The 14,102-nt window shown below is 32.1% G+C and overlaps 1 protein-coding gene across 1 annotated transcript; it reads right to left on the reverse strand.

The window, feature by feature from the left end:
* Positions 1–312: 312 nt before the first annotated feature.
* Positions 313–14,084, reverse strand: LOC148623305 (putative glucosamine 6-phosphate N-acetyltransferase). Its single transcript, XM_088565075.1, has 6 exons — positions 13,980–14,084; positions 10,821–10,980; positions 10,203–10,265; positions 7,968–8,098; positions 7,535–7,596; positions 313–5,769 (listed from the first exon to the last, which is right to left on the reverse strand). Exons 1-6 carry the CDS (start codon positions 13,989–13,991, stop codon positions 5,619–5,621), a joined length of 579 nt encoding a protein of 192 aa, XP_088421201.1. The 5' UTR covers positions 13,992–14,084; the 3' UTR covers positions 313–5,618.
* Between the last annotated feature and the right edge of the window lie 18 nt (positions 14,085–14,102).

The raw sequence follows: 14,102 nt of genomic DNA on the forward strand, positions 1-14,102 counted from the left end.
TTTAATCATAGTACACACAAATAATCCACTTTCCATGCATATGTCTAGGTTCATTGTGTTTTTGGTACTACATAGGGGGTGGCCATTGACCCAGAAGTGGTTAGTGAGACCTCTATCATTTCAAGTAAGGGGGTAACTCCTTCTTGGTGATAATGTTCTATCATTTTAAGTAAAGGGGGGTAACTCCTTTTTTGGTGATAATGTTCTATCATTTTAAGTAAGGGAGTAACTCCTTTTTTGGTGATAATGTTGTTTCAATCTAATTGTAAGCTGTATTTCAACTCTCCTGAAGTGAGAAACAATAACACAACATTCTTAACAAATATATATTGATATCATAAAAAATATATATTGATATCATAACATCTATATGATAAATATCCAAGTTACTCAACAGAACAATTTAGTTCCCCATCAGATGTTATATTGAAAACTTACATCTGTCTTTAAAATGTTTGAGAATCATACATGTAGAACTGCATAGAATAGAGTGGTTATAATTCCATTTATTTAGTTTATTAAAAGAAGTGAAAATAACTTTCATAACCTGGCTTTTAATCATTAACAAATTCATTATTATTCAGTAAATTGTAAAATCAAAAATGATTTGGTAAGGAATGCAGAAATATTTGTTTGATGACATATCATAGTGAGAAATAAATAACAGCCCTAACTACATCTGGAATAAATCTGAATAATATTTACTATTAGCATTTCAACAAGAATACAAGTATAGTACTCTAACCCTACAACCAGCTCATAAGATATATGCAATAATTCCTACTTAGTGATGTTTTAGCTTTGACAACCTGCAGTGCAGTTGGCCTTAATGACCATTTATATATATGCATGAGAATGGAAGTCTTCAGTACAATGATTCACATAACATTGAAAAGGTAAGACAAGGTTAAATTTAACAAGAAGACAACATCAAAAAATTAAAATTCAGACTAATAAAAGAAGTTTGGATTACAGAATTCTACCACAATTTTTTCAACAATCAAAAATCAGAAAATAGCAATGGACTGATCATTAATGTTCTTATTTGAGGAATTTCTTTCATTTTCATTGCGATAAGCAATACTGTGTGACTGTACAGGTAAATGCTCAACATGATAAGATAGAAGAAATTACTCTCATTGAAAAAAATAAAAATTATTAATAATCTGTGCAAATATCAAGAATCTGCTATACATTGATATAAAATAAAACAATAACACATTTATTATGATTGTCCTGCTTTTTTTACTTGTCCCGTATAAAATGTCCTCTCTTTAGAAATTAATTCTGCATGCATTAAATGTTTTGAACAGTAACATAAAACTTCAACATTTTATGACTGTTTAATCTGATTTAGCAGCATCCATTTTATTCTTACTCATAAAAAAATCTGAGCCCACCAACCCCGCACCCCCCTTGAAGAAAATGGTTTGGAAGCCTTAAGATACATTGTCTGGGCTTTATCTCACCACAGTTTTCCCTATGACTAAAGACAAACTTGTTCACTTGAAAATAATTAACTTGATTTTACTGTGCATTTTTTTTTTAAATAATTCCTCAGGAAGTGTCAAAATGAACTAAATGGAGGTAATTTGTTTAGATATTTGCCACATTCTAAAGGTGACCTCTATTCAAATTGATGTGTCAGTCAATAGAAGGATAAAACATGATTATCATTTAAATAGTGCCAATGAGTGGAGTGGTTGGAAAAAATGCACAGCAAAGATCAGGTCAGTTTTTACTTAATTTACATAAAATTGTAACTTTCTCATATCTAGAGCATGCTTTGCCTTCAATTTTTTATAGATATGTTGTTTTGTCTATAGTCGGAGGATAATTTGTGGTGTAATTGCTCCTTCAACTTTGTCAAAAGGAAATGATGAAACTTAAATAAAAAAATCATTTTCATGTCAACTGAACATTAGAAGTGATAACTTTGGATTATAACTAACATAGGATGAATAGGATTAAAATGGAAATCTTATACTTTTGAGATTTTTATTTTTTACTTTCTTAGATATATCTGCTGGCCCTTATATAGTAAATAGTTCATGATACTTCAGGTCACATTCGACTGGTTGGACGCCCCAAAAATTCAATGGACTTCAGCTACTCTTCTGTTAGTATAATTTTTTTGGGCAACAAACAGTCCATATATTGCTATATAGCCCTCACCATAATGAACTAATTGCTTAGTTCCAAGTCACATACTGTGGTCAAAGTAAAAATTCATTACAGCAGATACACATTATCTGGAAACACTAAGCAACTTGGACAAAATGATAAACTAATAATTCTTCAAACACATGGCTGTCAATGGCATGTGATGCTTATGGTTGGGTGAAAAAAAAAACTTCACCATAACATAAACCATATAAAAACAGGTACAAAAAACCAGTTTATTCAGTGATCAAAATGAATTAGTGTTTCAATTTATACAAATTTGTGAAGTGATTAAATCTATGCTATCTTCAACCAACAAGGGTAAATTTGATGATTAATATTTCAATGGCACAAGTTTAACTGTAAATCGAAATTAACTTTTACTTTTTGAATTGCGAGATAATGCACAGCATGATCAAATTATAGAAATCATGGACATGCCCTATATTTTATACAGTAATGCAAATTACATAAACTACAAGTTGGTTTCAAGTCATTTAATCATATAAAGTAGTTGTCCTGAATAGTGTGGTGGACAAGTATCGCACATCCAAAATGACATTTATGAGTGCATAAAATCACCCCATACAATTTTGAAAGGTTCAGAAAAATATTGAAAAACAATTTGTTATGGAAAGAAAGAAGGACAGGCCAGGGTGGGGCATAAAAATGGTGTCATATTCTGCACATGATTGTCACTACAGGGAGCAAACATGCGAATAAAAAATGCTGTACAATACCAAAGGAAAAGTAAATTCTACTGCACTATTTAAAGCATGAAAAAAAACAAGAAATCCACAGTAAGCATTATAAAAATAAAATGAGATTCTCCCTATAACATCTTGATTAAATCAACTAAAATATAAAATGATGTGCAATTAAATAAAATCACAATCCATATAACAATGTACTAATAATATAGAATTCAGTCCTACCAAAAAGCAAATAAAGAATTGACACTGATCAACAACACTTAACTTCCTGTGGTTGGTTTCACAAAAAGTTATTTGACGTCATCGTTTATGACCAATTTTACACTTACAACATTCCTTGAAATTGACAACTAATATTCATTATTAAATGAAGCATAATTATCACCAGTAATATTGGTAGGCACATTAATAAAGCCCTGGAAAAATTTTGTGGCAAACAAATTAACATAATATACTTATATGGTTTCCTCTAGCAAATTCATTCTCACAGATCCAAGTTTCCCCAGAGGAATCCATTGTAACAGATCAAAGTTTCCTCTGGGGAATCCTTTGTCATAGACCAAAGTCAAGACTGACAATATACACATTCCCTGATTTGTTAAACATTTTAATGAACTGTCAAATTCTACCAAACATGCTTCATTAAGTTTCCTTATAATCTTCAAGAAATTCATTAGTTAAGCAGAAATCTTCAAAACAGTTAGGCTTAGACTATTTTTTTTAGGGAGTGTGGGCTGGGATTTAAGGTTGAGTTATGAATTTTAACATATTAAAATATAAGATAGTAATACATTTATTTTTTCAGCAGCGTCCAGAGTTAAAATTTGTATATGATAATCAACATTGCTAAGTAGAGGGGAAAACATAGAATCATAATGGGGGTAATTTTTTTCTGCCCATGGCCAAGGATTCCTATAGTTTACAATAAAAATCCTTACTATGGCTAAGTAAAAACATTTTCTTTTTGCTAAAATTTTGAATATTTTTTTTTCTCAAAAAACAATCCCAGCCCGCTTGCTAATAAAATGATTGGCGTCTTATAAGATAAATAGTTTTGTATAAATAGAAACATTACAACAACCACTAACAATAAATCATTATCCCTCAAACAACAGCATAAATAAAAACATTAATTTCTATCTCTATACACAATGGATTTCAAACTCTAAAAAAAAAATATCTAAGACATGTACAATATTCTATAAAAATAATCCTGTAATATATTGGACTAAAACATGTTTAAGTTGATACTGGTATAATCTAATTATTTTTGTGATATTCAAATTTAGAAGAAATGTCTAATTTTGAATGTGGAGGACAGTGTATATATTTACCTCTCAAAAGGAAAAGGGAACCAAGATTTCTTGCAAAAAGAAAATATAAACTGTTGGGATGTCTGTAATCTCTTTCATAATTTGTAAAAACCTCACAAGACATATACTATTATGCATAGGAAATTAAGATTAAACATTAAAAGAAAAAAATTGTAATTGTTTATTTAGGGAATGACTGCTATATTATTTTCTGTCTATGAAGAAATAACCTCAATCATGTGGTGCACACTAAATAATCTACATAGCATTTTTTTAAGTGTGCACCACAGGCCTTAGGGTTACATCAAATAGACAGAAAAAATGTAAAAGTCATTCCTTATAATTTCACTTTAGTATCAAAATTTAAAGAATAAATCATAAAAAAATTGATTTATGAGATGATGAACACAACATTTTGTCCTATCAAGAAGCCTGTTTCTTGAGAAAATAAATTATTCATTAGTAAAATAAATGTTCAATATAAGAACAACAAAGAAAAAAGATTTCAAAGATGTGCTTAAAAATAAATTTCACATATGATTGCAATTTTGAGCAATTACAGCTGCAGCAACATAAGGAACCATCTATGAGGCACCAAATCGCAATAGCTTAAAATTTCATTACTATCATCAACCATTTAAAACCATGAACATCCAAAAAATTGAATTATATTTTTTTTTAAATTTTAAATGACCTCAGGTGACTTATGGTATCTTTGTGTTCAAAATTAAAACAGATTATTTAAAGAGGTCAGTGATAAACTAATTATTGAGAAAAATAACAATGACAGACAACCACAATGTACTAGCTTTGAATAGCAAAAATCTCAAATGAGATTACAAAACCTCCTTATTATGACGAATTTGGATGCAGTATTGCTTGTCACTGATAGCAGAAAAAAAAAACAGAAAGTAAGACCATTGTGAAGTTGCACCACATTGTAAAGCAAGGTATACCCCACTTATATGGAATACTTAGAAAGACAATGAAACAGGAAACTAATAACCGAAAGCAACCAAAATTCCATACTATGTATGTCACATCTACATATACACATACCAATTTTGAAATTAATCCGTCTTACGGCAGCAAAGATTTTTGTAACTAATATTTTCTCTATCATTCCTTATAGTAAATAATGACAAAGTCCCACAAAACAAGAAGTTGACATCATAAACAACCAAAATGGCTTCAACAAATATCCTATCTATTTAAAGCAACATACCAAATTTGAAATCAATCCGTTGATTGAGAGCAAACATAATTACAATGAAATAGGGACAGACAAGTCGATTTCAATGTACTCAATGAGCAGGGATATAATTATACATGTATCACAAATTTACATTAATCATGGATAATTTATCAAGTTTTTGGTTTCCAGTGCTTTAATGACTACTACCCACATATTTGTATAAATCAGCCTTCATCATTCATGGAATCTTTGAACCATATAATTCTGTCCATCTTCGGTATCAAATCCAAACTGTTTGTAGAATTTCACCATGGGATCTTTACATTCTAATGACAGTTTATAACAATCAACTTTCTTGCATAATATCACTAAAACATCAAGCAATCTGCAAAGAAATATGTTATAATCTATCAAGCATCACAATTATCTTCCACTCCTCAATAATGAATACCTGATCAATTTACAAACTACCCTGAACATGTACCTGAAAGCTCACTTGGACCTGGAAATCCATTCTAACAATTTGCACAAAAATTATGTTTAGAGGATGTCTACATAACTGATCCCACTTTAAATAAGATTATAGAAGTTGAGCACATTTGACCAAATGCTATGCAGAGTGCAGCTTGATACAACCATAAAGGTCAAACCCTGAACAGTTGATGCAAGTAGGGAAACATTCAAATTTGATACAGGCTTGAATTTTGATTGCAATGAGATATTTGACATTCGATAAAATTTTGTGCCCCTTGTTCCTAAATGGTTCTGGTCAAACCCTCCTAAATAGAAGTGACTCCTGCTTAGTCCTTAATTCCTAAATGGTTTCAGTCACAATCAACCTCCAAAATCAAACCCAACCTTAACCCCCCTTAATCCTACTATGGGTCATGGCACAACCCAGAAGCTCAACATGCTGTTGATGGTATGATACCTTATAGTACAATTTCAAAGATCCATATACTTACAGTCAACTTATTTTCTGGACTTCAGGAAAAGTGGCTGGTTTTGTGAAAAATAGCAATGCATTCTAAGAGCTGTTTCCATTAATGTGTTCTATAACATGTATAACCCTACACCTTGTCAGTTTGTTGGTTGAGACATGTTTAATGCCAATTCAAAACTTTTGGCCTTTTATTACATTTCAAAGCTTGCATCATTTGTAAATGATTTGATTTTACAAGCGGTACAGCCAACAAAATAATGTTCACTGTTTTGAAAAAAAAGTGTAATAAAGATCAAAGGGCTATTGATGGTAATTAATTATTTGTATTGTTTTCGTAAATTATCTATCAACAAAGTCTAATAATTTTCCCCCTAAGTTGTTATGGCTTGGGTACAGGTCACATTAATTGACAGTTAAAAGATTGTGAAGATCGTACTATTAAATGACCCCAGTTGCCTGACATGTGTACAGACCAATTAAGAGCCAACCAGTGACAAAATGTAATGTCTGGATTAAATTTGTTGTTTGAACTACTGTCCCCTTCAATTATCATCTGTGTACTAATTAAATGCAAACTGGTCAGTGAATTAATCATTAATTATGTAATATTACATAATCATTTAGTTTTGTTGACACATTTATTACAGGTGAACAATAGCCAGGCGGCCTGAATTGAGAGGTTGTTTTTATTTGATATAGGTAACTAAAACTGTGAAAAACTGTACTGTTTTAGGGGTGGCCAGTCTATTGAAGACAAAACACACAGGTTTTAAGGTATATCGGATGGGATTTTTGAAAACAACTGGTTTGGAGAAGTTCCACTGTATTACCTAAGTGGTATAGAATATTGTGGAACTTAATTATCCATTTGCTTTTATTTGAGTTAAATCAGGGTTAACTTACATTAAATGCTTGCTCTGGCAGGTTCTTTTTTTTTTCTGTCCCTAATTCCATAATAGTTGGGGCCATAACCCCAATACTAACCTTTCTATTGTGGTTTGGAATCTTCTTGTAAGATTTTATCAAGATCAACCAACTACTAGTAAAACTTCAGTTATCACACTAAAAACAGACACAGACAACAATGACATCACCACCATAGACAACACAGATGACGGCACCATACCATTATACGACCGCAATTTTGTGCAGTCATATAAAAAGTATATTTACATTATAGATGACGCAGTAAATGTTCTTAACTTACAGTTTTCCTAACTGTTTTCCTCTGTATGTACTATTTACAACAATATCTTCTATTCTTCCTCTCTAGTGAAAAGAAAAACATCACACAGTAATATAAAATAATTATTCCACAACTTTTTTAGCTAGCAACTTAAACAATTTACAGAAGTTCAAAATAGTAAATATATATATAATTTAAAGCATGTGATCTATAAGTAAAGCTTCTCAAAAGCATTTCATCAAAAAGGAAGTAAAAAATAATAATTTGACAATCTGGCATACATGTAGTAGTTACATTTGTACATGTATAAATGTGACATCCTGACAATGGAATGATATCCTTTTAGATGCTTTTTTGTAAATGATTATATCATGAAAATCAGCTTTAGATACAGCAATATTTAAGCTTTTAGTTGTGTGTATTTAAATATTGTCTTAAATTCATATATATGTACCGATGCACATTGTCGAATAAATTTGCGTTCCTTCACTAGAGTTCCTGAGCCAATCACTTGCTTGACTGAGGTATCTTCTATCACAACTATATAGTAAGTATCATCACAACCTTTAAGTCTATCAAATCTCTCTGTAAAGTACATCATAACAATAAAAACAGCAAATGAAATGTTTTCTGAAATTCCAAGTTAATAAATTATATGAATAATGAAATTACATAGTGTCCACACCAACTCCCCCCAAAAAATTATCACACAATCAGAATTTAACTGTTAACCTACCAATAATTGCTGACTCATTTAAATTCTACTAGATTCATAATGAACTGTTAAGCTACTCAATAATTGTTGACTCATTTTAATTCTACTAGATTCATAATGAAATTATTAAGTCGCACTCCAGCTAAGAATCATGCAAAATGTGATTCATGGGTAAAAAGCCTACATATTTTCATTTTTGATACTTTGTTTAAATTGGCATAGAAAACAAGAAAACAGAAATTAACATTCAATTTTTCATATAACCTGTGTTCTTAGGAGACAAAAATTATACAGAATGTACTGTAGATTTCAAAATTAAGGGAGATAACTCTGTAAATGACACCCAAAGTCAATGCAACCCATTGGATTTTCAATGTTGATCATCTCCTCAGAGCAGGCAGAGACAAATGAATAATTCTACATTTCATAATATAGACCCATAAAACAACTAAATTACAAAAATAAAAATATGTAGCCTTTTTTGGTGTGTATCACATTTTTCAGATTTTGCATGATTCTTACAAAGACAGCTTCTTAAGTTCTCAAAGAATGTTTTTTAAAAGTCAGGCAAACTAAAATTTAAAATTAAAAAAGACTGTCTGGGGGTCATAACTCTGTCATAGTCAACATTATTTGACTGAACCAAACTTTGAATTTAATCAGTTATGCATCTTAATATCATGCTTTTTTTAATAAAGATATAATGTTTTGGTATACAAGGCCACAGTTTTTTAATTTGTTGTTTCATGGATCTGCCGACCTGATTTTCCAGCAAGGAGAAAAAAATAAAATTGTAATGTCATTTTCAAACTATTATCTTAACTGCCACTGACTACAAAAAAATGGCAAGTGCAAAATTGCAGCATCTACTTTTAAAAATAAAGTTACAGACAATGCCTGCTTCTAGTTTTCTATTCTTATTATACTAATATCAATAATAACTTATCCTATAACCCTCCCTCCCCCCAAGGCCTATATCACATCCCTACTCAATACACACATGTTATGAGTGTTACATTGTTTGCTTTGTAGAGACTTATTTATTTTTAAAATTGGGATCTTTAAAACAAATACCGGTTAACATAAGCATTACATTAAAAGTAAATAAGATTTTTTTGTCCTAAAGAATGAGGATGGACAACTGGATGAACTGATCACTAGGTGAGCCAATAAATAACCACAAAAATTTCAGTACTTCATTCTGTAAATAAAGAGCTTGCGAAATACAGCATGATGCAACTGCAGCATGTCAAACTCTGTTTACTTGGGGCAAGTGTAGACACAATATTAGTTTTTAGTTTAGTGAAAAAAAGTTCTGTTTTATGGGTGTTCATAAAAAATCTTTGCATTCGATCCCTGTAACTTAAAGAACATATGAGATGTTAATCTGATGGAAAAATGCAAACAGTTTTATATGAAGATTCAAATAAAATAACAAATTTCAAAATCGGATCCCAAAATAATTATTGATTTTTTGGGATGAGGCCCTTTTAGCCCTTTGTACCTTGAAACCCCTAAGAAATACGTGAAATCTGTTAAAAACTGCATACAGGGATTTTCATAAGGAATTAATTTTTTTTAAATTTGAAATTTAACCAAAAATAGAAAAGTTGGTTGTTTTGGTCCAATTTTGTTCCCCATTAACCTCAAATGTTTTTATGTTGAATCATAAAAATGAGATCAACAATAAACTTTCTCCATCAATGCCAATGAAAGCACCCATTCCTCTCCTTTTAGCCCTATACTTTTAAAAGGAGTTGGGCAAAAACCTACAAAAATTATAGGGCCCTCCATTATTTCCCTAAAAACAATGTGTGTTAAAATTATAAAGAGTAATCAAGGGATAGGATAAGCTTCAGTTAAGTTATTGTAAATAAACAAAGTGAATGGATGGCAACAACGATGACAACTGCATCTGGTTGATACAACAAGAGGACAGAAAAGAACATTTTTGGTTGAAAAAACAGAGCTTACCTTCAAACTCTTCTCGGGATACTTCACCAACCTTAGTTAGATAACTAAGTAGATTCATGTACCCTAGAAAAGCCAAAAGATAACTTATTATACTAATGATGGCAGCAGACGACAAACTTTGAATAGGTGGGACAAGAATGGAAACAACATTCAAGCTTAACACAGCTCATAATTTGGATTGTAATTAAATGTTTGACATACATGTAACATTAGTTTCTGACACAGAATAAAAGTGCTATAATTGGAAAATTGCAAATAAAGAATTTTCCCTAATATAACCTAATATCAATAGTTCATATATTCAATACAAATCAACCAAACATCCCCTAAATCAATCACAGCCTTCATGTCATGAAATGGAACATACATGTACTTTGTTGTTCATTTTCATAGAGATCCATAAACATGTACTTGTACTCATCTAGTTATTGAGCGAATGCCAAGAAAATGCCTGTGTCTTGTCTTTTTTAGCAGAATATTACTATTGCTTAACATGCTTTATCAAGGTATAAGGTAGGAGCAGTAATAAGTCTTAATGTACGTGGGGAAAAAATTTAAATTATAATGCATTCACGCCATATGAAATAATATTTTAATGTAAATATTTTTAACACAAACCTTTATCATAATCAGATTTCTGCAAAGATCTCAGACACAAAAACTCTCCAGGGTTCTCTGAGCTTATTTTTGGATTATACGTTGCCCTTGAATTTAATTCGAAATCCAAATCAAGTAAAATTTTAGGATCAAACAACTGATCATCTGCTATACCATTCACCTACAATATTATACACAGCACACAAGTTAGAAATAACAACCTGCAAGGACTTCTGATCAATAATCAGTTGTAAGATGGGAAGTTACATTAATTAGGACTTTGATCATAAACTTTAGCCGGCACCTATATAAGGGCTAAAGAATTTCTTGCAGAAAAGCAGATGGAATTACTACCACAATACCTCAAATCTGAACCCTTAAAAAGAGAACAAAGCATAAAGCGGGAAAGTGTTTAGAACAACTACCCAACCAAATAGTAAAAAAACAAAAAAAACAGCCAGTATCATTATATGGGCTTTCAATGAATGGTGAGAAATTTACCAAACTCAGTCCGACTTTAACTTGCCCCTGAGCAGTAAAATATGTCAGTTCACTGGGGATAACACAATAATAATTCTGTCCAACAGTTTTTGAAGAGATAATTTTTTAAAGTAATACCATTAAAAATAGCGAAAATCATGGAAAAAGGGCAATAACTCCAACATGGCTTCATAGATTAACACAATAATTTGAATACAGATAGATCTTATCTTGCTGAACATTTTCACCTCAGTCAAAATTTGGCTAAAATTAACACTTTTGAAGATAGATGCGAAAAACATCTGACTGACCCCCATGTTCTTTTTTTAGTAATGGCAGTCATGTTGTTTTTTTGGTAGATCAAAAATTCCAACATCAGTTCTACACAGAACACCCTAAGGAACAGTCATCCCAAGTTTGGTTCTAATTGGTCAGATAACATCAGAGGAAAAGATTTTCAAAAAAAATAACATTAAAAAAATCAACAACAACAAATTGAAAAAGGGCAATAACTCCAACATGGCTTAAAAGATTAACACAAAAATTTGACCACAGATAGATCCCATAATGCTGAACACTTTTACAATATATCAGAATTTGGCTAAAACTAACAGTTTTCGAGATATATGCGGAAAACATCTGACTGACCCCATTGTAGTTATAGAGGAAAAGAGTTCTGAAAAATTGTTAATCATGACAACTACAACATCAGACGACAATGACAGACAACAATGACGGAGGCCAAGTGATAGCAATGGCTCACATGGCCCTTTGTAGGTCTTGTCATAAGGATCATTTCAGCAATTGAAAATTTCTTTCTATCTATCATAATTTTCAAGATATTGGCTGAAAACAGACCTGATTTTATGAGGTCAATAAACAAAGCGGAATTGGCAAAATCTGAAGTAAATATACAGTAAAAAAAAATTATAACAGTGAAATCCAGATTTGAAAAAAAACAGAATTTCTCTTTGAAGTGGAAGAAAATCAGGTTTGTGAAAACTGTGAAAAAAATGTCCTTTTTCACCTTTCAAAGGCAATACCTCTGACAAGGGGTCGTCTGACAACTCTGATCTAGTAATTTCTGAGCAGAAGATTTTTTAAAGTTATAATGTTAAATATAGCCAAAAAATATTCAAAAAGGGCAACAACTCCAGCATGGCCTAACAGATTATTATAAAAAATTAACTACAGATATATCTCATCATGCTGAACATTTTTACTTGCTAAAACTGCTAAACCAAACCTTTTGCACATATATATGCAAAAAATTTCTGTCTGACCCTTACATGTATGTGCTATTTTTAGTAACAGCAGTCATGTTTTTTTGGTGAATCAAAAATCCCCTGATTAGTTCTATGCAGAATACCCTAACGAACATTCAATCCAAGTTTGTTCCAATTGGTCAAGTAGTTGCAGAGGAGAAGAGTTTTGAAAACTGTTAACAATTGTTAACAACGTCAGACACCAAATGATGGCAATAGCTCACATGGCCTGGCCTTTGACAAGGTGAGCTCAAAATCATGGGATGCTTACCCTACCGGTGCACCTGGTCCATGCTCCCAGTTTTTGGTGGAGTCCGAGTTGCTCATTTACTTTTGTTACTTTGTATGTATGATTTTGGTTACTTTATGTTCTTTGTTGTGTGTGTCTGTTTTCCATGTCTGGTCTTTGTCTCTGGATTGCATTCTTCTGATTACCGCTATAACTTTGGTTCAACCTTGATTACTCTTTCAATGGATACATGTAATAGGGTCAACAAATTTAGATTGCCAGTGGAAATAGGAAGAGGTGGGTAGGGTTGGGCAATTTATCCTCCTACTCAGTATGGAATATCATGCACAGCAGTGTTATTTAACTGAGAGAAATGTGGCATTTTACCCAACACAATGCACCACTAATGATACTATGGTTAGCAACCCAGCAGGTACCTTATTCCACCACCTAGGGCACACAACCGAGGTGCGTCTTTTTAATGAAAACTGTATCAGTTCTGTAGATATTGATAATAACTGTTTGTTTGTTGGGGTTTAACATCCGAGCAGCAATATTTCAGCTATATTCAGACGATGAAGATGAAAACGAAAGGATGGAACACAAGGATAATAGGGTTGACAAATTTTGATTGCCACTAGAAAAAGGGGGCGGTGGGTAAGGTCGGGCAATTTAGCTTCATGTGGCGGAGCATACACTCCTACTCCTATTGAATACCACAGCAGGGTTCTTTAACGTGCGAGGAACGTAACATCTTTCCCAACACGGTGCACCACTATGGTTTGCAGTCAAGTTTTCCGTATTATTACCTGACAACCCCAGCATGTAATATACCAGGGGTACCCCATTCCACCACCTGGGGCTGGGGCACACATCCCAGTTGCTCTGTGTCTGTGAGCAGAGCGCCTAGCCCCTGGCTAGGTTTCTGAGCACTATTTAGTCGCCTTTTATGACAAGCTTAGCGCTGCTGCAGGCCTATTCTTTTGACACCCGGACCTGCACGGGGAGTTGATAATAACAGAATCATATTTGGGGCTCCAAGAATTCCCTGTTCCCGGTAATTGTGACAAAAGTGAGAGGGACATTATATTGTATATCTATTACATACTCCCTGACTGTGATAAATGAAAATTTAACATTTTTTGTGTTTTTCAGAACCATGTACAAATTAAAACTACTAATAAAGTTAAGTTTCCTGGTAATCACCTGTTCATTCATTTTTGTTCATACCACGTCACGGAATTTTGCCTCAATTGTTCCGTACTTTATACAATTTTTATTATCTCAAAAACGTTTGAATATGATGTATTTTCATCCGATTACTCCAAG

Source organism: Perna viridis, chromosome 2 (assembly GCF_037379345.1).
Source record: "Perna viridis isolate PV_CMFRI_1.1 ecotype Kerala chromosome 2, ASM3737934v1, whole genome shotgun sequence".
NCBI lineage: Eukaryota > Metazoa > Mollusca > Bivalvia > Mytilida > Mytilidae > Perna > Perna viridis.